At 44.2% G+C, this 24,500-nt stretch overlaps 1 protein-coding gene across 3 annotated transcripts in view; it reads right to left on the bottom strand.

The window, feature by feature from the left end:
• Positions 1-1,689: 1,689 nt before the first annotated feature.
• Positions 1,690-24,500, bottom strand: part of OGG1 (8-oxoguanine DNA glycosylase) — a 35,601-nt gene continuing 12,790 nt past the window's right edge. For 2 of the 3 annotated variants that reach the window (XM_069757201.1, XM_069757202.1), the window contains exons 4-9: positions 23,695-24,074; positions 22,770-22,949; positions 22,101-22,279; positions 21,602-21,749; positions 15,507-15,556; positions 1,690-1,840 (exon numbers count right to left, since the gene is read on the bottom strand). In XM_069757201.1, coding sequence (XP_069613302.1) covers positions 1,757-1,840; positions 15,507-15,556; positions 21,602-21,749; positions 22,101-22,279; positions 22,770-22,949; positions 23,695-24,074 — 1,021 coding nt within the window. In that variant the 3' untranslated portion in view covers positions 1,690-1,756. The remainder of the gene's footprint in view (positions 1,841-15,506; positions 15,557-21,601; positions 21,750-22,100; positions 22,280-22,769; positions 22,950-23,694; positions 24,075-24,500) is intronic. The other variant, XM_069757203.1, reaches the window with a different exon arrangement.

Here is a 24,500-nt window from a genome sequence, read left to right as displayed (position 1 = left end):
ACACTGTAAGAGACTTTGTTACTTGTAAGAGCAAATATTTAGTCTATGTGATTTACTGTCCATGTAATCGTTTTTACATTGGTAAAACTATTAGACCCCTAATGGTGAGGTTTCGTGAGCACTACAATTCCATTTTGACGGGGAAGGGGCGAGTACGCCTAGTCAAGCATGTACAAGATGTACACGGTGGTAACCCGTGTTCTCTTAGTTACGCTGGCTTAGAGATAGTTAAAACTCCCCAGCAGGGTGGTAACCATAATAAGTTGTTATTGCAGTGCGAAGCCAGATGGATTCTGAAAACGAATGCACAAGGTCCTTGGGGTCTAAATGATAAATTAGACATGGCAGTTTTTATCTAATCCGTGTTGAATTAATGTGATAGAAGAACAAGTGATGTTGTTGTTTTTAATGCAGTATGTTTTAATTAATTATGTTTATATGTAACACTTGGGTGAAGTCCACTCCTACAAAAGGAACTGACATCACCAGCACAACTCACATGGACCCGTAGAAGCGCTTTTGCGCGAAACGGCCGTCGTCTGTCTCGTCACTGCACCCTCCCGCACCGCCCTCCTCTCATGCCGTAGCCTGTTGTACACCAAGTTTATAACATCAATGCTTATCATTGTCGCAGGGTCTCACTGAGCGCAGCAAGACACAGTGGCTCAGAAAAGAACTGTAGTTAGTAATCTGCGCCTGTGAACAGAGGTCACTTTACAGCTATTCACAGTCCCAGAGCAAGATTCGGGGAACATAGACTACGTTACAGCTTCGTGGAAACATTTTGACAAATAAACTGGTGAGCAAGGGACTTTTTTTGTGTTTATTTCTGTCTTTTTTACATTTTTAATGTATCCATTTCTGGACTACATCGGATTTGGTGGATTACTGTAGGCTTGCATGGGATTTTTTTAAATTTATTTCAATAAATTGGTAAACAAGGGATATAGTGTGGGTAAGTCTTTATTCAAATACAAATTTGTGTGAGTTTTTTTTTATTTTTTTTTATTACCGGGTTGGTAATGTGGATGTATGCTAGACACCTCTCGATTACTAACCCCAAAGCTTCATGCCAGCTGTAATTTTGGCAAATCACTGCTGACATGAACCCAACTACAATCAAATCTGGAAGAGCCGGGTAAAGCACCAGAATTGGCCCATTTAATGTGATGCGCCAATACTGGGGTGGCTGCAAGCTCGTATTTTTAGGCTGGGAAGGGCTCAATAACCAGGGACCTTCCCAGCCTGGTAATATAAGCTTACAGCTGTCTGCTTTACCTTGGCTGGTTATCAAAAATGGCGGGCGGGGCTTCAAGTATTTTTTTTTTATTGATAGGTTAAACCAGGCTAAAAAAAAAGCAATTACAAACACATGTGCCTTTTTCAACTGCAGATTTTCTGCATCTAATGCAAGTCTATGTGGAAATTCCATACAGAAGACCCACAAGAGAAATTGACATGCTGCAGCTCGGAACCCAGCACCACAGTTGAATTTAGGCAGTGTAAAAAAAAAAAGAAGCACAGTGGGCATGAGATTACTATTAATTCCATCAACAGTCCTTGTACTATACAATGCAGAACGCTTGTATTACTGATCACGGGCATGAAGCCGAAGAGTCAAGGCTTCTGAAAAAAATAAAAAGACAATCAGCAGAACATAAAACTGACACTATAGTAATTCATTATTTTAATTGATTTCTTTATTTAATGTTTAGTTTAAAGAACATTTATACAAAAGAAAAAAATACAATGTATTTTATCCTTTTAACTTCTTTTTTGCCTTTACTTTTAGTTGGTCTGCTGCACTCTGGAATTTCTTAAGATCTGAACAAAATAAGACCTGAAAAGGAAAATAAATTCAGCAACAACACAAAATTTGATATTGTATACGCCCTGAACTCAGAGAAGAACACATAGGCCACAAAAACTGATTCTCGGGCAAGAACACCGGGATTAGAGTAGAGGCTGTGTTCCCCAATGTAGTCAATGAGAAAGGGATTTTTAGGCAGAGTACAAAAGCCCAATTGTTTGTCAATAGCATTGGGAAACACTGGACCATGGGACAATCTAAAGTAGTTCCAAAAGGTGGGAAAAAAAAAATAGACGAGATACGGACCACCTTGTAGACGGTGGACTGCAGTACCCTACTCCCAAAACTGGCATCAGCATAAGCTATAGAGTGAAGTTTGGCAAACTTGATGAAAGGTGCAGATGGAGAGCTAAGGGGAAGCATTGCAGGCCTAAACATAAAGCCCTGATGCCTGACTTCCCAGGAAGCCCTTAACACCATTGTGGAATGACAAAAAAGGTGGATAGTTTTCCTTCACCTTGTAGGCTTCCAATAGTAGATATCATCTATTTGGAACTGATAGTCGGAAAGCCATTGCATGGCCTATAATGGATCATAAAAAGAGTAGGAAGAGATAGGCTAAAATGATCCTAACCAGATACAAACGGTGATGAGAACACTTATGGGGAAGAGTTGGAGAAGAGCAAAAAGAGGGGAGCTTGATATCGTCAATGATGCGGAAGACAGGGACCACAAAAGGAAAAAAAAATGGCACATGACAGAAAACCACTCTCTCCTAATGAGAACAGGGAAGAGAACCCTGCAGGAAAAAATGTGGGGGATGCACAAATAAAAAGGAGAGTGGAGCATATCACAGATATTACAGATTAGGTAATAATATTGACATGCGCCAAGGGTAAGTAGGGAGACATGCTGCACAATATGAACACTACACATAGCATGGCAGCATACAAAAGACCACCATAGAATAAAAGACAGAAAATTTTATTATCAATAATACAACAGACAATATCAAATATACAGAAAAGGGGGTAATTAAAGGGGCCAGCAGGGAGACGCATGGTCACTGCCTTTGATTATGGGTAAGCAGGATTAACCCCTTCGGGAACTTAAATGGGTATGATGCACTGTTATAGCCTTTGAGTGGTTATTATGCATACTGCGATTGATTTTTATGGTGTTACATTCTTGATTCGGCTCACCCTCGGGAATATGTGACCTAATCTCCTTTGCTGTACCAGTTTGTCTCCTTGATTACCTACTTTTCTGCATATTTGATATTGTCTGTTGTATTATTATTGATAATAAAATTTTCAATCTTTTATTCTATGGTGGTCTTTTGTACTCTGCCTTGCTATGTGTATTTATATCTTTTAGAGTATTCCACTGATTCATTTTTCCTGATCATGATGGATTCACTTAGGGAGCGAGGTGTTTTCCTCTCTTGGCCGTAGTGCGATATATTGCTTACTATTGACTACTGTTCTAAATATGAACAATGGTGTGTATATAATACTAGATTGTGGCCCGATTCTAACGTATCGGGTATTCTAGAATATGCATGTCCCCGTACTATATGGACAATGATGATTCCAAAATTCGCGGCAGACTGTGCCCCGTCGCTGATTGGTCGAGGCAACCTTTATGACATCATCGTCGCCATGGCAACCATTATGACATCTACGTCGATACTGTGCCCGTTGCTGATTGACGCGGGATGTCTACGTCCTTTATGACATCATCGTCGCTGTGCCCGTCGCTGATTGGTCGAGGCCTGGCGGCCTTGACCAATCAGAGACGCGGGTTTCTACGTCGATACTGTGCCCGTCGCTGAGTCGACCAATCAGAGACGCGGGATTTCCAGGACAGACAGACGGAAAAACCCTTAGACAATTATATATATAGATATAACCAAAGTGAAGTATACCATATTTTTTTGGGACTATAAGACGCATCTAGGTTTTAAAGGAGGAAATTAGGAGAAAAAAAAAATTAAGCAAAAAATGTGGTCAGTTCTGCACTTAATATCCCGTATCCTGGTATATATGGTCCCATCTTCCCCATCCTGATACACATGGCCCTTTCATCCCTACCCTGGTATGCATGGTCCCCTCATCCCTACCCTGGTATACATGGATCTCTCATCCCTATCCTTGTAGGAATAGTCCCCCTCATCCCTATCCTGGCAGGAATGATCGCCCTCATCCCTATCCTAGTATGCATGGCCCCATCCCTATCCTGGTATGCAGGGCCCCCATCTCATCCTAGTATGCATGGCCCCAATCCTTATCCTGGTATGCAGGGCCCCCATCTCGTCCTAGTAGTCATGGCCCCCCATCCTTATCCTGGTATGCAGGACCCCCATTTCGACTTAGTATGCATGGGGCCCCATTCTTATTCTGGTATGATTGGCCTCCATCCCGGTCCTGGTATGCATGGACCCAATCCCGGTCCTAGTATGCATGGCCCCATCCTCCTTATAATTGTCCCCCATCTTGGTATCCATGGCCCCATTCTTATGATTGGCTCTCACCCACCCCCATACTGGTATGCATGGCCCCATCAGAAAACATTAAAAAAAAGCATTACCCCTACCTTCCTGACACGCCCTCGCAGCATCTTGTTCCGATGCCAGCAGCTGCTTTATGCTTGTAAGCAGCGCATGGCAGGGACGTCATGCGCTGCTCACAAGCATAGCACAGTTGTCGGAATACTCAGTGTCTCCCCACGCCGGGACTGTGCGCCCTACTGAAGAGCAATGAATATTCATTGCTCTCTGCGCGCACAGTCCTGGCGTGGGGAGCCAGTGAGTATTCTGGCAGCTGTGCTATGCTTGTGAGCAGCGCATGACGTCCCTGCCATGCGCTGCTTACAGTGTCAGCCGGAGCTTTCCTGCAGCTGCCGGGCAATCACGGGTGCCGCTGCTTAAGGCCTAGGTTCACATTACGTCCAAGCAGTCCGTTAGACGGACTGTGTTACACCGCGGCATAACGCAGTCCGTTAACGCCGCCATTAATCTCTATTCCGGGCACATTGCTGGCGCATGCCCAAAATGGGTGTGCGCTAGCGATGTGCCGTCATTGAGTGATGGACCCTAGCATCTGCTAGCTCTAACTGCGCTAGCGCGACGGCATGTCGGCACTTGCTTTAACACAGCCTGTTTTTTTTTTTTAATCAGATAAATTTTTATTAAGGAAAATCAATGATAACAAATGACATCAAGCTGTTATTCACAGTTAATCATATTTTATGAACATAACTCCCCACCCCTTTTCCCTCGCTGTCCCCCCCCTTCGAGACCCCTTTAATGCTTTCCCAAATTCCCATCTGAAATTCCTTCCCCAATTCAAATACAATTGTATAGTATGAACATCATCTATAACATTATGCATCATCCCCACAATTCTAATCCCATTCTATCCATGGCTGCCAAATCTTTTGAAATACATCTAGTTTATTTCTCTTAGTATAGATACTTTTTTCCAATAAAATTATATGGTCCGCCTGCGCAAGAAAGTCTCGTCTAGTCGGAGGCTCCTCCCTGATCCAGAACCGAGCTATCAATTTCCTTGCTATGAATAACAGTCTAGCAATCGCCAGTTTAACCATAGATACCACTGCTATTTCTTCCACATAGCCTAATATACAGACCAAAGGGTCTCTGGGAATGACACACCTATATACCAATTCAATCCGATTCAATACAACTGTCCAGAAGGCAGACAATCTAGGGCAATGCCACAGCATGTGTAACATGTCTGCCTGTTTCTGCGAACATCGTGGACACTCGGAATCAGACCTCAAACCCATCTTGAACAGTCTATCGGGAGTTCTGTAAGCTCTATGAATCACATATAATTGAGACATCCTCCCAGGTTCGCTCATAGAGATCTTAGTCACATATTCTAAAATAGATTCCCATCTATCATCATTTATCTCTCCCAATTCAGCTTCCCATTTCATTCTAGACTTGATGGGATATTTGGCTAGAAAGGTGAATAATAAATCTCTATACACTTCTGAAATTGCCCCCCTTGTCCCGCTGTTCTCCAAAATGGAAGCCAGCGTGATATCAATCTGGATCTCAATAAGTTTTCTCCGACATTGCGACCGATACGCATGCTGAATTCTTTTATAATGATATAAATTTAAATGTGATAACTGGAATTCTGTTTGTAACTCCACAAATGACTTAAGTCCCCCTTGACCCATTAGCTGACCCATCTTTCTAATTCCTGCCTCTCTCCATGGCCCATATCCTTCCATTTGCTTAAATTCTTGTAAGTTTATATTATCCCATATAGGTGAGTATTTGGTAAGGCCTGTGACACCCCTAATCTGTTTAACTTTTTCCCATACCTTATGAATTAGGAGAACAGTAGGAAACCGAGAACCCAGTTTCAAAAATTGCCCCCCTTCCAAACTCTCACCCAGAGGCCAATTTCCCATCAAATAACTCAAACTACTGGGCGATTGCCCCTTTCCCATCTCCTCCCCCCATCCTCCAATATGTTGGCATTGTGCTGATGAAAAATATACCCAAGGGTTAGGGAGCGCCAAGCCCCCTTCCGCCTTTGGCCTCTGCAAAGTTTCTTGTTTAAACCTTGGGTTTTTTTCCCCCCCATATTAGTTCGCCAAACAGCGATTTAATTTTATGGAACCTACTCTCCGGAATCCAAATTGGAGAATTATGCAGTACATATAACAACTGCGGCATCACAATCATCTTCAAAAGGTTCACTCTTCCAATTACAGAGAGATGTAGTTTGTTCCACGCTGAAATTTTGGTACGTATTTTTTGTAGCAGAGGGCTTAGATTAAGTTCTTCAAACCTCGTCAGAGGAAAGGTGATTTGTATCCCCAAATATTTAAATTTCGAAACTACCTTCAATTTTGCTGACATTTCCACCTCCTCAGTACCCTTTTCTACCTCATCAATGGGCATAATGCACGATTTGTCCCAATATATTTTGAGTCCAGAGAATTCCCCAATTAATGCCACCGCGTTATCCAGATTCTCCCCTGAGTCCCCCAAAAATAACACAAAATATCGTCAGCATACAGAGACACCTTCTCCTCCTTCATTCCATAGACAAATCCATTTATCTCTCGTGCCTCCCTTATTTTAGCAGCCAAGGGTTCCACAGCTAGGGCAAATAGCAACGGAGACAATGGGCACCCCTACCTTGTACCCCTATGCAATGAGAAACTATCAGATAATTTATTATTTACTCTAATTTTTGCCATTGGAGAGGAGTATATCAACCCCACCCAAGATATAAACTTAGGCCCGAACCCAAGGCACAACAGAACCGACCACAAGTAATTCCATTCTACACAATCAAAGGCCTTATGGGCATCCAAAGACACCACCACTCTCTTTCCAGCATTTTCGGCTGGAATTTGTATATTTAAATATAGTCTCCTTAAATTGATTGCTGTAGATTTGTTGGGCATAAATCCAGATTGATCTGGGTGGATTACTTTATCAATCACATGGGTTAGTCTGTTGGCCAAGGCCTTCGCCAAAATCTTTATATCCGCTGTAAGGAGTGAGATTGGTCTGTAGGACTCCGGATTCAGCGGATCCTTATCAGCTTTAGGAATGACCACAACAATGGCCTCTCTCATAGATGTAGGTAGTATTCCCCTCTCCAACGACTCATTAAATACCTTCTCCAATTTAGTTATTATTTCTTCATTAAAAAATTTGTACACCTCTACCGGAATGCCATCCGCCCCCGGGGCCTTATTACCCGCCATATCTGCCAGTGCCACCCTCAGTTCCTCCGCCGCCATCGGCCTATCCATCCATTCTCTATCCTCCTCACCTAGTCTAGGAAGCTTAATCGCACTCATATACCTGTTCATCTCCTCTTGACCTTTATGTATCTTAGAGGAGTATAACTCACTGTAAAATTGTTTAAATACATCCAAAATTTGATCCCCTTGTGTAACCACATTACCTTCCTTTGTTTTAATTGCGTAGACATGTGAGGATTCCCGTTGTGCCGAAGCTACGACTGAGAGCAGGTGCCCCACTTTCTCACCCTCCGCATAGAATGCCTCGTTCTGAAATGCCCGCAATCTCTCTGCCTTACGGATGTGAAGTTTATTAACCTCCGACTGGGCCACTCTCATGCGGGTCTGCGTAGCTTTGGAACACTGTGCCCCCAATGCCTCCTCCGCTGCCCTTAATTCCTCCATCACTGCTTTATCTAGTTTTTGAGACCTAGTCTTAAATCGAGATACTTCTCTGAATAAGATCCCTCTCAAAAACGCCTTCATAGTATCCCAAACTATATGACCCTCTGCACTACCTTCGTTTATCCTAAAGAATTCACCCAGTTCTTCTCCTATCTTTTCCATATCCAGCAACCGTAACCAAAAGGGGTGAATTTTCCATCCCATACCTGCCAACCTCCCCTGTTCTCCCAATTGTAGAGATACCATCAGAGGACAATGATCCGATAGAACTCTGGGCAAATATTCCACTTCCTGCACCAAGTTATCCATCCCTTCATTTCCCAAAGCCACATCAATGCGAGACAAGGAACCATACGTCGCCGAGTAGCACGAGTAAGTGTAGTTCTCCATATTTCGAACTCTCCACAAGTCTATCCATCCAATTTCCCTCATGTAGTTTCCAAAAGGTGTTACATTCCCTTCCTCTCTATTCCCTGTATGATATGTCCAGAATTTCCTGTATCTTTTTTCCCGAAAACGGTGGAGGGATATATAAAGACACTATACATAATAATCTATGCAATATCTTACATACAATAAACATGTATTGCCCGTCTTTGTCTATTATAACCTCCACTTCTTCATATGGAGTAGAAGTGTGGATTAATACTGACACTCCCCTAGGATAGGCTGAGTACGTCGAGTGATCAGCCTTCCTCACCCATCTTTTTTGTAACATAGCTACTTTGTCTTCTACCAGGTGTGTTTCTTGAAGGCATATCACTGAGGGCCTCAGTTTCAGCAGATATTGTAGAATTGCGGTCCGCTTTGAGACATTTGCGAGACCCCTAACGTTCCAGCTTAGAATTTTAATACTACCCCCCATGATATATCACAGTACCAAACGTTTGACTCATTAAGAAAGGAGGTCTCGATCCTCCCCCCCTTGCCCTTCCCTCTTGCCCCCCCACCTTCCCAACCTTCCAACTGAAATAACTCCCAACCTTCCCTTCCATCCCCCTCCCAAAAGATTGATTGGCTCCCACAACTTTTAAGCTGATAAGAATTCACTCTCCCTCTCTATTTGAGATCTAAGAGGGCGTTTTTACAGCCCAACAATACAAGCTCAATGCTCCAACCACTCTCCCGTCCACATTTATCAAACTGCAATGTCCGTTGCGCCACCGAACACAACCCACATATACCAGCATAACATGTCATCTCAGAGATGACCATTAACTTATCAAATTCAAACTGAATAACAGGTAATCACTCTTTCCACTTCACTCAGAGTCTGCTTCAGCGGGACTGTTCCGCTCTGATATTTTTGGTGGTAGAATCCAGCCAGTGTGTCGCCTCCTCTGGATTCTGAAAAAAGTGCACCCGATCCAAGGCAGCGACTCTCAGCTTAGCTGGGTAAATCATTGAATAGCGCAAATCCAAGTCTTGTAGTCGCCTTTTGACTTCTCCAAACGTCATTCGGAGCTTTTGGACGGCTGCAGAATAATCTGGGTAGATGGAAATGCGATTACCATCTATGGTTAGATCCGCACAGTTCCTGGCTTTCCTCAGCAGGGTATCCCGGTCCCGATAATTCAGAACTTTAGCCAAGATGACTCTTGGGGCTGATCCTGGGGGCAGGGGTCTGGTGGGCACACGATGGGCCCTTTCAACGGAAAACATTTTAGTGAGACCATCCCCTCCTACAGTGTTTTTCAGCCATGACTCAATGTACTCAGTGGGGTTATTTCCTTCCGCTATTTCTGGCACCCCCACAATCCTCAGGTTACTCCTACGGGAGCGGTTCTCAAGATCATCAGTTTTATATTCCAGTTCAGCTATACGCTGCACATACTTTTTTTCCCTCTTCAACAGTTCATTAACCTGGTCTTCAGCGCTCCCCACATGTTCTTCCACCACCTCCACTCTGTTCAACTTTGCGCACTGCAGCATTAATAGCAACCATCTCTCCCTTTAATTCATCCACACGACTGTTCAGAGCTGCAAGGGCAGACTTGTTGTACATCACCACAGAGAATATATCTTTGAGCGTCGGCTCTGCTATGTCTAGTGTGTCTGGCTGTTCAAGCTGGTCAGCACGTGCATCCATATCAGGGGATCTCTGTTCCTCCCCACTGCTCTGTGACTGGCCCCCTCCTTCTTGTTGTTCCCCAGGGACATATGTTGTTTCAGGTCTCTCACCTTCAGCCACTGACAGCTCATTAGCAGCCACCTCTGACCTCGCAAAGCGTTCCAGCCGAGCGATCACCTCCATCTTCCTTAGATATGCCGCGCTCGCCCCTGCCGCCTCCTCTGCAGTCTCGGCGCCATCTTGGGCCTGAGAGCTTCCAGACGCTGCCGGCTCCTGTCTCCTGCGGGTCATTCTCATGTGGGACTCCTCTCCACCTGACCGCACACTACTCACTGCTGCTTCACGGGTCCCTGCACACTCTTAAGAGTAAATTCAGCGTTCGGTGGCGCCTCAGGTACCAATGTTTAGGGAGATTGTGGCAGGAGAGCTCAGCCGCACGTCTTCTCACATTGCTCGCTAGGCCACGCCCCAACACAGCCTGTTTAACGCATGTGTTGAACGGGCTGCTGTTAACCCAATGTGAACCTAGCCTAAAAAGTATCATGTGATCAAAATAAAACTTGCCTAATAATTCTGCACACAATGTATTGGGAAACCCCCTCAAAAGTTATACCATTTTAAAAACAGCACCCCCTGACATATTGAAAACTGCTGTCAGGTAGTTTATTAACCCTTCAGGTGCTTTTCAGGAATTAATGCAAAGTGGCATGACAGAAATCAAAAAGTGTATTTTTTTTATCACCTAAATGCCTCTAACTTCTGAACAGGTTACTATAGCCGTCAGACTAAGGTCGCTATTTGGTCGTGAATTGCCATGGCAAACATCAGGACCACAAAATCATGATCGGAGGGCACCAATTGAGATAAAGAGGAAGCCCCCACACTCTGTTAACCATTTACAATGATGTAGTCACTATTGACAGCAGCATCTAAGGGGTTAAACAGATTTGGACGGTGCAAACAATGATCGTGGCTAATGCAGCAAGTTGTCAGCTATAGTGTACAGCCGACAGCTGCTGGATTGTCACCTGTATGGGGATGCTAGTCCCTTATATCTCAGGTCAGTTAAAGGACATATTGGCGGTCATTATGGGATTAATACAATACACAAGCAGTCACATGGTATTCATTTATATTTGTACTCGTATACAATGGGGAAAATAAGTATTTGACACACTGCCGATTTTGCAAGATTTCCCACCTACAAAGAATTGAGAGAGATCTGTAATTTTTATCGTAGGTACACTTCAGCTGTGAGAGACAGAATCTAAAAATAAAAAAAAAAAAAATCAGATTGTATGATTTTTACATAAACATTATATTACATGAAGTATTTGATACAACAGAAAAACATACAGTAATATTTGGTACAGAAACCTTTGTTTGCAATTACAGAGGGCAGACGTTTCCTGTAGCTCTTGACCAAGTTTGCATACAAAGCTTGGGCTACATGACCCCATCCATCCTCCCTTGAATACAGTGCAGTTGTCCTGTCCTCTTTGCAGAAAAGCACCCCCAAAGTATGAGGTTTCCCCCACCATGCTTCACGGTTGTGACAGTGTTCTTGGTGATGTACTCATCCTTCTCCTTCCTCTAAACACGTTGAGTGGAGCTGATATCAAAAACATCATCTATTTCAGTTTCATGTGACCACATGACCTTCTCCCATTCTTTCTCTGAATCATCCAAATGATCATTGGCAAACTTCAAATGGGCCTGGATATGTGCTGGCGTGAGCAAGGGGACCTTACTTGTCCTGCAGGATTTTAATCCATGGCAGTGTAGTGTGTTACGAACGGTAATGTTTGAGACTGTGGTCCCAGCTCTCTTCAGGTCATTCCAGGTCCTCCCAGTTCTGAGCGGATTCCTGACCTTTCTCAGAATCATTCTTACCCCATAAGGCGAGATCTTGCACAGACTGAGGTAGATTGAGTCATCTGGTGTTTCTTCCATTTGTAATAATTGTTGCTATCTCACCAAGCTACAATTTACAGCTCTTTGGTCTTGGCCATGGTGGAAAAGTTGGAAGCGTAAGTGATTGTGTGGACAGGTGTCTTTTATAGCGGTAACAAGCTCAAACAGGTGCAATTAATACATGCAGAATAATGAATGCAGAATAGGAAGGCTTCTTAAAGGAAAATTAACAGGTCTGTGAGAGCCAGAAGTCTTGCTGGTTGATAGGTGACCAAATACTTATTTCATGCAATAAAATGCAATTTAATTACGTAAAAGTCACACAATGTGATTTGCTGGATTTTTAGTTTTAGATTCTGTCTCTCACAGATGAAGTATACCCTACGATAAAAATTACAGATCTCTAAATTCTTTAGTAATAACCGGAATTCCGAATACATAAAAAAATCTGGGAAAAAAGGATACTAGTGTATGTGGTAATAACCCAGATTATATTTATAATCGCTCCAAACATTAGATACAAAAAAAGAGGAGAACCAGGAGCATACAGTAACAATATATAAAAGAGAATCTTTATTTGTACAAAATATTAAAATCTGGACAACAGTAATTGTAGCATATATTCCACAGCAACACACACAAAAAGGGGGAAACATGAACCCTCAACCTCACCACCTCTACATTATAGAGGATGAGCATATGCATAGGTAAGCGTTCATTTGAGTTTTTTCTGCTGTGGCACGGCTATTTTTTGTAGCCACTATGGTGCACTTGCCCTAGACTTTTTGCGGTGTTCTGTCACAGCATCAATTCCTTCCCTTACGAATTACCTCTATTTGCATGGAGCTTACCGCTTACAGCTATTCATATGCTCATCCTCTATAATGTAGAGGTGGTGAGGTTGAGGGTTCATGTTTCCCCCTTTTTGTATGTGTTGCTGTGGAATACATGCTACAATTACTGTTGTCCAGATTTTAATATTTTGTACAAATATATACAATATATTGTTACTATATGCTCCTGGTTCTCCTCTTTTTTTGTCTCTAAATTCTTTGTAGGTGGGAAAACTTGCAAAATTGTCAGGGCATCAAATACTTATTTTTCCCAATGTATGTAAATTGTCGTAAGCGAATGATTATACCAACGATTAACGTTAATATGAACAATTTTTTCTTTGGTTCACAATGACTTATGCTTTTTCTGTATATTTTCTTTAGTTTTGATTGTTTCTAAAAACAAAATTAAAATGTGATTGAATGTATCTTGATACCTTTCACAATAAAAAAAAATGATCTGTGACATCATCATACCCATACAAATTTGCTGAACCTGTTCAAGTCCAGGATTGGTCTGACCAAGCCATCCTTCTTGACAACTGAACAGGCTGGAACAGCAAAGTCTACCGCATAACAGTAGACAATGACTCCTTGTAGCTGGTGGATCAGAAGAATACGAGTGCACAAGGTCAAACCTTCAAGAGGGGACGAAAAAACAACCTGTTTAGGGAAAGGAGGCGAAGACAATCTTTTTCTAAATACTTCCTTTTGTTGTCCACAAAAGCTATTCAAATCTCCCTGAAAAGTTGAAGCAAGAGAGGAGAGATCTGCTTACTGTGTAAGGTTCACGGTCCTGGAGTGGGCCAATCAGTGCAATTTAGGCCCGAATAAGGGCTACCTGGAATTGGAGGGTCAGGATAACCTCCTGTTGGTTCCCCAGAAGGAGTGATTACAAATGTATTGAGAACTACTGGGAGCAAATAAGATGGCTGATGAGTGCTTCCGAATGTGGGGAGCCAGATTGCTTGGCCAAGTAAAATCCTTAAAGGTGTTGTCGACTACTAGGACAACCCCTTCCTGAACTAAATATTTGCTCCCGATAAAATAAAAAACCTATACTCACCTCCAGTACCGTCGCCGTTCCTGCGGTGTCAGCACTCACTCTCCTCGGGGCTCTCGTGCAGTGTTGGGACACGTGACCCCGATGCCCTATCAACACTGGCGTCACTGTCCCCGCCTATCTACGGATTGAACATGAAAAGGAAGTCCGTGCTACAGCTGATCCCTGGCTTCCTCTTCATGTTCAATCTGTACATAGGTGGGGACAGTGACGCCAGCACTGATGGGGCAACACGTGTCACAACGCTGCATGAGAGTTGTGGAGAGAGCAAGTGCCGAAAGGGCGGGAACGGCATCGGCATGGGAGGAGAGCATAGGTTTTTTATTTTATCAGGGCAAACATTTAGTTCAAGAAAGGGTTGTCCCAGTAGTGGACAACGCCTTTAATGATGTCATGTAGGCGCTTTCCAAAGCGCTAGCCTTCTATAACAAGAGGCAAAGCAAAGGCCTTTGTGAACGCCAAGACAGGGGAAAAGGATCTGAGCAAAGTGGAGCACAAATCAGCCAAAGGAAATAGCTGCAGCGTGAGCCACAAATAGTGCCAAGAGAAGCCCTGCATGATAACTTTGAAGCATGCAGCAAAATGAGATGGGAGGTTGAGAAGATCCTCTTGAGGAACTAAAGCATAAAATCCTAGTGAAGGTGCTTTTTAAAGCCCAAGCAAGCTTTGCTAACATAGGAGACTACAAAGACAGAAACCTAAAAGCGAGTAAAATAAATAAGGCTGACCCTGCTGCCAAAATAGCGGCTTTAGAAATGAGGTCAATCTTCATGCCCAGTGGGTAACAGAGGAACGCTGCATTAGAAGAGCAAGGTAAAGGTACTGGAAAGGGCAAGGTACTAGCTCTCCAGAGTTGAGCTGAGGCAGCAGCCATGGGGGAAGGAGACAGGTGGTAAAAAGCATCTGCAGGGAGATACATTTCTGTGGAGTGCACAGCATTTCCCTCCCTGGATTGTGATGTAAAGTGGAGAACCTACATACCAACTGGAAAGAAACCGAAAAAAAGGAAATAGGGAAAGAAAAAAAGTGTGCAGAAGAGCTGATAAAGGTCGTGTCTGCCTCTTATGGACAGGAGGCTAAAACTAAGCTAACTAGTGTACTAGGAGAGGGCATAACCCACCAAGCGGTCCGGTATCCCTCAATGCTATTAACCAGAAAGAACTAATAGAACATGATTTGGAAATCAACTCTAGAACCTCATTTCACGTTTGAAAAAGCTTTAATGTAATGTTTAATCAATGGGGACAGTTATTAACACTCAAAACTGATATTCATTGAGCCTAATAAAACCGATAATCACCATTAATCCAAAAACTATCTCCTCTCATCCCATCTTGTTGAATCCAAACATATGATTATTTGCGTAGTATATGTTTTGATCCATATGAAGAAAAAAAAAAGTAAATGAATGTCACTTTTATGCTACTTTTTAAAAAAATTTCTCATCTCTTACCATAAAAAAGTATGTTGCGATATAATACAAACTATCTAATTTTATTGTGAGTGCTTTCAAGGACCTTATAAAAAAAGTGCCAAGCTACAACATGTTTTCATACAAATATGTTAATATTTGTGCTTTCAAACTGTACAATAGACACATGAACTTACCCCTTGGGCCCATCCAGCGTAGGGACCCCAGAGACTATGAAAATAATCTCCTTGAAGACAACAGAGAGGAATACACACATTACACAGTAACGGAGACAGGCTTTGCTCACATCAAGTTAGTGATGTACACCCAGTTTGTTCACCGGGAAAAGCCTGGCATACATGCTAAGTCTATGTAATGGGTTCACTAACCATCTGACAGATGCCCCTTTTGCCCTTTTTCCTAGTGGCATATGTTGTTATACCACAAAGAATGGGTATGGTGGTATAGTGTGCAAAGGTACTGTACACAACTTCCTAGAAAAGTATACAAAAAAACAAAACAAAAACTGAACAGTGCTTTTTTTTAAATTGAACAATTGAGCCCAATGGGCGAAATGTCTGACAGAATATATAAAGTCACAGACTTCCATTGGAGGAGTGGAATATCTATCTGTATTGCAATAGATGAATATGTCTTATAGAATCTCTCTATTTCTTCTGTTCAAATCATTCATTAAGACGCATTTATGCATCATGCTTGTTTCATTACATGTAAAAAAAAAAGTTGTGTTTTTCTGTATTACTCTACAAAATTGTGTAAGTTCAGTGCATAAAAGGGTGCCCTTCTCAACATACTAGAAAACGTACCAAAAAATTGTATACCGTAATTTCAGTGCATAGAAGCGTGCCCTAACTCCATACTACAAAACTATATGGGCTCAGAGCATAGAGGGGTGCCCTAACTCCATACTAGAAAATGACATGGGCTCAGAGCATAGAAGGGTGCCCTAACTCCATACTAGAAAATGATATGGGCTCAGAGCATAGAAGGGTGCCCTAACTCCATACTAGAAAATGACATGGGCTCATAGCATAGAAGGGTGCCCTAACTCCATACTAGAAAACGATATGGGCTCAGAGCATAGAAGGGTGCCCTAACTCCATACTAGAAAACGATATGGGCTCAGCGCGTAGAAGGGTGCCCTAACTCCATACTAGAAAATGACATGGGCTCAGTGCATAGAAGCGTGCCCTAACTCCATACTAGAAAATGATATGGTCTCAGTGCATAGAAGGGTGCCCCTGATATGCTTAACCAGTGGAAACCCCCCACAAGTGACCCCATTTTGGAAACTAGACCCCCCAAGGAACTTATCTAGATGTGTGGTGAGCACTTTGAACCCCCAAGTGCTTCACAGAAGTTTACAAGGCAGACCTGTGAAAATAAAAAATCATTTTTCTTTCCTCAAAAATTATGTTTTAGCAAGCAAAATGATTTTTAGCCCCCAATTTTTGATTTTCACAAGGGTAACAGGAGAAATTGGTCCCCAAAAGTTGTTGTCCAATTCGTCCTAAGTATGCTGATACCCTATATGTGGGGGGGAACCACCGTTTGTGCGCATGGCAGAGCTCGGAAGGGAAGGAGCACCATTTGGAATGCAGAGTTAGATGGAATGGTCTGCAGGCATCACATTGCGTTTGCAGAGCCCATAATGTACCTAAACAGTAGAAACCCCCCACAAGTGACCCCATACTGGAAACTAGACCCCCAAGGAACTTATCTAGATGTGTTGAGAGAACTTTGAACCCCTAAGTGTTTCACTACAGTTTATAACGCAGAGCCGTGAAAACAAAAAATCATTTTTTTTCCCACAAAAAGGGTTTTTTAGCCCCCCAAATTTTTATTTTGCCAAGGGTAATTGGACCGAAAAAGTTATTGTCTAATTTGTCCTGACTATGCGGATACCCCATATGTTGGGATAAACCCCTGTTTAGGCGCACGGGAGAGCTCGGAAGGGACGGAGAACTGTTTTACTTTTTCAACGCAGAATTGGCTGGAATTGAGATCGGACGCCATGTCGCGTTTGGAGAGCCCCTGATGTGCCTAAACAGTGGAAACCCCCAATTCTATCTCCAACCCTAACCCCAACACACCCCTACCCCTAATCCCAACCCTAATTTTAGCCCCAACCCTAACCCTAATGGGAAAACTTGGGCTGGGGGGGGGGGGGGGGAAGAACTGTGGGGCAGGGGGGGACATCAGTGGGGCAGGGGAGGACATCAGTAGGGCAGGGGAGGACATCAGCAGGGCAGGGGAGGACATCAGCAGGGCAGGACATCAGCAGGGCAGGGGGGAGATCTGCGGGGCAGGGGGTGATCCACAGGGAAGGAGGGAGATCTGCGGGGGCGGGGGGGGGACATCAGCGGAGCAGGGGAGGACATCAGCGGGGCAGGGGAGGACATCAGCGGGGCAGGGGAGGACATCAGCGGGGCAGGGGAGGACATCAGCAGGGCAGGGGAGGACATCAGCAGGGCAGGGGAGGACATCAGCAGGGCAGGGGAGGACATCAGCAGGGCAGGGGAGGACATCAGCAGGGCAGGGGAGGACATCAGCAGGGCAGGACATCAGCAGGGCAGGGGAGGACATCAGCGGGGCAGGGTGGAGATCTGCGGGGCAGGGGGTGATCCACAGGGCAGGAGGTAGATCTGCGGGGCGGGGGGGACATCAGCGGAGCAGGGGAGGACATCAGTGGAGCAGGGGAGGACATCAGCGGAGCAGGGGAGGACATCAGCGGAGCAGGGGAGGACATCAGCGGGTCAGGGGGTGATCCACAGGGCAGAGGGGAGATCTGCGGGGAGAGGGGACATCAGCAGGGCAGGGGAGGACATCAATGGGGCAGGAGAGGACATCAGCGAGGCAGGGGGATCACTGGGGCGGGGGCTGTCAGGTGCGATGCAGCAGGAGGAAATGGAGCCGGCAGCAGCAGGGGGAAGTGAACTCCGGGGCAGTGGGGAAGGAGCGAAGGTCGGGGGGCATGGAATCGCAAGACAAGGGGAAAAGAGAAGCAGAGGGGAGCACCTGGCGGTGGCGGCCACTGCAGTGGCGGCGATGATTGTAGCGGCGGCGGCGATGACTGCAGCAGCGATCGCTGTATGTGGCAGGACAGTATGCAGGCACCTCGCTGTTCAGCTTCCATGGAAGGCATGAAGCTGGACAGCGAGGCAGCCATGGTTTTCTCCGCCCCCCCCACATCTGAATGGAGAGCTAGCATCACATGGACGCTAGCTCCAATCAGATCTGGGGGTGGTGACAAAGTGGTCACCAGGGCGATCATAGCCAAGTGGGGGCTAAGCCACCCCCCCCGGGCTAAAATACAAGTTCCCCTGTCCCTGCAGGTCGGGAGAAATTTCAGTTAACCCTTTAACCCGACCTGCAGGAACGCGATTCCGCCATGACGCATACGCTGCGTCACAGGTCGGATTGGCACCGACTTTCATGACGCAGCGTATGCGTCATAGGTCAGGAAGGGGTTAATAGACTAGGAAGGGGCCATGGATATTGCCCCCCCAGGCTAAAAACATCAGATCTCAGCCGCCCCAGAAAATGTGCATCTATAAGATGCACCAAATCTGGTGCTTAGCCTCGCACTTCCCACTTGCCCTGTAGCGGTGGCAAGTGGGGTAATATTTGTGGGGTTGATGTCACTTTTGTATTGTCTGGTGACAACATCCCATGGCTTAGTAATGGAGAGGCGTCTATAAGACACCTCTCTATTACTAATCCTATAGTTATATGGTAAATAAAAGACACAGCCAGAATAAAGTCCTTTATTTGAAATAATGACACAGACTCCTTTAATAATCTTAATTAAACCATACTTACTGAATGTCTAATCCACCAATGGCCCTCGTCTCCTGCAACAAAAATAAAATAATAAGCCACAAATATTCCTCACCTGTCCGCCGAGAAAAAAATCCATAATGTTCCATGACGATCCTAACCACTTTGAGAGCAGTCACATCAGTGATATGACTGCTATCAAAGACAGCCGGCAATACACTGACAGGAGGTAATCACTCCTGCAGTGTTTCACTGTGCTGCTGTGAGAGTTCACCGGAGTCATCAGGAACTCTGATTCTCTCACTTACGGCACCATTGCTGCATGGGAAAAGTCTGACACAGCAGTGCTGTAAGTGAGAGCACCAGAGTTCCTGATGAACTCCGATGAACTGTTACAGCTACAAACACTGCAGGAGCGATTAGCTCCTGTCAGTGTATCGCCAGCGGCCGGGTAGAGCGGTCACATCTCCCGATGTGACTGTTCTACATGTGAGATCGCTGCAGGACAATCTGGATTACCTGGACTACGGTGGACAGGGAGTATATGGTGGTTTATTATTTTACAATATTTCTAGGAGACGAGGGTGTGAGGGATTTGGTGTGAGGTGAGTATAATGTTTTTTAATTTTTATGTGAATATGTATGTAATTTTACTTTTTTTTTTTTTTTTTAACGATGGGAGTAGTAGTCTCTTTGGCCAGCGCCTGCTTTTTTACCACAGGTCTCAGTCAGCTGCGGAAACACGCTGACATCTGCCAACATGATCCTGCAGTGCTGTGACCAACAGTACCAGCGGTAGCATTACCGCGGGTGACAGTCACAGCTGTGGGGTAACGCTGATAATCAATAATTATTAATACAACAATTAAAATCAAGGCATCTTCCCTTTAATGTACACTCTGCACCCCATCTTGACTGAAAAACAGAAATGTAGAAATTTTGGCAAATTTATTAAAAAAGAAAAACTGAAATATCACATGGTAATAAGTATTGAGACCCTTTGCTCAGACACTCATATTTAAGTCACATGCTGTCCATTTCCTTGTGATCCTCCTTGAGATGGTTCTACTCCTTCATTGGAGGCCAGCTGTGTTTTATTAAACTGATAGGACTTGATTTGGAAAGGCATACACCTGCCTATATAAGACCTCACAGCTCACAGTGCATGTCAGACCAAATGAGAATCATGAGGACAAAGGAACTGGCCAAGGAGCTCAGAGACAGAGTTGTGGCAAGGCACAGATCTAGCCAAGGTTACAACAGAATTTCTGCAGTACTCAAGGTTCCTAAGGCTGGGTTCCCATTGCGTTATGGGACCGCGTTAAACGGACAGCGTTGCACGGCGAAATTAACGCCGTGCAACGCGGCCGTTAACGCGCCCATTCACGCTAATGGGAACGCGCTACACTAGCGCGTGCCATGTTCGGCACGCGCTAGCGACGCGCTGGAGATTCCTGGCGCGCCGCGGACGCTGCTTGCAGCGTCCGAGGCGCGCCCGCGGTCCATTCCCCGCTCTCGCAGATCGGGGATCTGCGAGAGCGGGGACGTTACCGCGACCCCGAACGCGGCCCCATAAAAAACATTGCGTTAGCGCAATCCGCTAGCGCTAAACGGATTGCACTAACGCAATGTGACCCTAGCCTAAGAGCAGAGTGGCCTCCATAATCCTTAAATGGAAGACGCTTGGGACCATCCAAAGTCTTCCTAGACCTGGTCGTCCAGCCAAGCTGAGCAATCATGGGAGAAGAGCCTTGCTGAGAGAAGTAAAGAAGAACCCCAAGATCACTGTGGCTGAGCTCCAAAGATGCAGTAGGGGGATGGGAGAAAGTTCTACAAAGTCAATTATCATTGCAGCCCTCCACCAGTCGGGCCTGCATGGCAGAGTGACCCGAAGGAAGCCTCTACTCAGACATATGAAAGCCCACATAGAGTTTGCTAAAAAACACATGAAGGACTCCCAGACTATGAGAAATAAGATTATCTGGTCTGAGGAAACAATACTGAGCAAAGGGTCTGAATACTTATGACCATGTGATATTTTAGTTTTTCAATTTAAATACATTTGCAAAAATTTCTACATTCCTGTTTTTTTTTCCAGTCAAGATGGAGTGCAGAGTGTACATTAATGAGAAAAAAATGAACTTTTTTGATTTAACCAAATGGCTGCAATGAAACAAAGAGTGAAAAATTTAAAGGGGTCTCAATACTTTCCGTACCCGCTGTAGGCTCAGTGAATAGATGGATGCCCTCACTACATACTAGAAAATAATATAGGATTAGTGCATGGTAGGGTGCCCATGCACTAGAAAATTGTATAGGCTCAGTGCATAGAAGGGTGCCCTCACTATGTATTAGGTAGGGTGCCCACGCACTAGAAAATTGTATAGGCTCAGTGCATAGAAGGGTGCCCTCACTATGTATTAGAAAACAATCATGTAAATTATTACATAAATGACACGAATAGTTCCGATCACAAACTGAATGTTCATACCAATCTCCCGGTACACCCGCTCTGTGAGAGTCTTGTTACCCTGACCGAGCTGGGGTAAATAGTCTCTTTTTGCAATCTGCCAGACGTGAGTATCCACCGGTACAGCCTCTGGTTTATCTAGAGCCATCAAGCAAACACAATCTGCAACCTTTAAAAAAAAAAAAAAAAAAAAGTATACCAAATTAAAATCCTAACTATACTAAAGCAATGGGGCTAATTGTGCAGCTTCATCAATCACATAAGAGGTCCACAATATAGTATATGTAACCTAATAATACTGCTGTAATCTTGTAGGTCTGGCCATTTTACACCATATACTGTACAATATGTTGCCCTAATTTCACCCGTTACCTCCACCATTGAACAGTGTTAATTTGATACAAAACAATATATGTAGCTAAAGGTCTGTAAGATTATAGTAACCAAATAATAACATTTTTTACCGGCAATGATCATTTTTATTACTTGTGCTGAATGACAGGCCATAAATAATACTTACTTTGGCTCCCACCCCTGGCAGAGCACATAATGCAGATTTTGCTTCCTCATAGGGAGCCAGTCGAAGGGTATCCAACCAATCAGGACCTTGTTTTTGCAATATTGCCCGGGCACTCTCACTAACAAACTTTGCTCTGTAACCAAAACCCAAATCTCGCAACTTTGCCTCAGTATCATCAGCTGTAGAGTAAACACACGTTGAAAACATGGTAAATTTACATTGGTCATAAACGTGATGATTTGCATTTGGAAATCTGAACCCACCCAGCCAGACTCACAGCTGCAGCTTATACTGAGCAATGTGAGATTTCAGCAGGGAGGAGGGAAGCCACTCACTAGTTTGTTCAATACAAGTTTTTTAGTTAAAAATGCAGTTGGCCAGATCGCTCATTAAATAACCAAAATTATGTGGAAAAAAAGACACTTCAGAACAAAATATGCCGGTGTGCCCTGAAGAGTTTTCCCGCTGAAAAACTTGCTAGCTTTACAAAAAGACACTGTGTGCACAGACCCCTAGACTGTCTTTGAAATCATCACACATGCTGAAGTTTGACTACTACCAAGTCAATCTGAGCAGTTTTCCCCACCAGTACATAAATGTGCATCATTTTGCAGACTTGCCCACTAACATATAGACAGCCCCCCAAAGAAGGACTGGCATGTTACCTGCCTGCCAGTGTTTGAAGTGTGGGGAACGAATAGTACTCCACCAGGTCAAGCTGGCATAGCCTTTTTCCCAGAGCAGTGCACAGGCGCTCAATCATTCCAGTGATGCGAGAAATGTGGTTGTTGGAGGTACAGATGAAAGAGAAAAGGCATTCTACAGGATCCTGCCGCAAAACTCGAATCCCTGGAAGAGAGACCATGCATACTCATGTCATAAATGAGAATCACAGACGGAAAATAAAAGCTTCTATGGGTAAATATTGCTGGTACATACTTGTTAAAGGGACTCCAGATTACGTAGAGGTTAGGTAACACCAGGGGGCTCCTAAAAGAGATTTTGTCAGCACAGAATGACTGTTCAAAGTCCTGACGCTCGATGCTTCAAGGTAGGACCAATCACTTATATCCACCTTCTCACCTGGTTGTTGTCCCTCCATCTTCACACCCCATATTTGATTGACAGCTCTGGCTTCATAGAGCCAGAGACGGGTAGAGATAGATGGAAACCAAGCAGGTGAGATGTATATAAATGATTGGCCCCCGCAGTGACGCACCGAGCACCTGTACTTGGTTTCAACAGTCATTCTGTGCTGAAAAAAATCCCTTTTAGGAGACCCCTGGGGTTACCTAACATCTACGTAATGTGGAGTGCTGGTGAAACAACGCTACTAGTATGTCATTTCTTATTTGCTGGCCTGCACAATAATAAGAATCACTGTCTACGTAACGATGTGGGCGATGCAGACTGAGCAACTGGGAATGTATGACCACTAGTACTGCACACATTTGGTAGTCATCAGAGAACATCAGAAGAACAGCAGGGTGCACCATAACCAGTATGTATAAGTGATATCTAGATGTTGCAGCCTTTGCAGATATTACTGTTGGATGACAAGCGCAAATGTGGAACGTCATATCAAGAATTTTACCTGGAAATTCCTTAGCTATCTTCAGAAAGTGCTTGTCAGACTTTCCCCATTGATTGTAGAGTTCATCCAGACGGACTTGCAATTGAAAGTAATTCTGTAAAATCTCACTGTCTTTCTTACAGTCAGCACTTGGAGAAGCAAAATCTCCCGATACTTCCTCGTTTTCCTGCTTTATTGTGTCTTTTTCTTGCTTTGTGTCAGAGACAGTGTGGGGCAGTTTTCGTTTGAGGGGCCTTCTTCGGACTTCTTTTTCAAACTCACTATCTGTTGTCTCTGGGCAGGGATACACGGTGTACCATAAGTGGCCATCTTTCTGAGTCAGGGTCCACACCCGTTCATGCAATACCCCTGTCCAGTAGCCGGGGTTGTGTTCTTTCCACCTAAATGTTTCATGACAAACAAGAAAGATGTAAATCTGAACTTTTCAATGCCCTGATACACTTTGAGCTTTATTTCTTAAAGGGGTTGTCCACTACTGAGCTCAATGACTGCCTGCAGCGGTGATGTGAGCTGTCAACGTGACCTCTCCCCTGCAGCCAAAACGCTGAGACCAGGTAACAAGCACAGGACCAAGGGAGGGCAAGTACTATCTCATTTTGGTATGTTACATGATAGGAAAAATGTAAAAGTGGAATATCCCTTTAAGCAGTCTCTTTTACAGACACACAAGGTTTGTCAATTAGCTTTCCCAGGACCTTGAACAGCAAGTCAGTGTAGGTATATCGGGAGATTTATCACTACATAACTAAGCAAATTGGTAATTCAGCAGTCAGAGCCACACTTAGTTGATTCTGAACATACATAAA

The sequence above is a fragment of the Ranitomeya imitator genome, chromosome 3 (assembly GCF_032444005.1).
Source record: "Ranitomeya imitator isolate aRanImi1 chromosome 3, aRanImi1.pri, whole genome shotgun sequence".
NCBI classification, from domain to species: Eukaryota; Metazoa; Chordata; class Amphibia; order Anura; family Dendrobatidae; genus Ranitomeya; species Ranitomeya imitator.
This window is presented reverse-complemented; position numbering and strand designations above follow the sequence as displayed.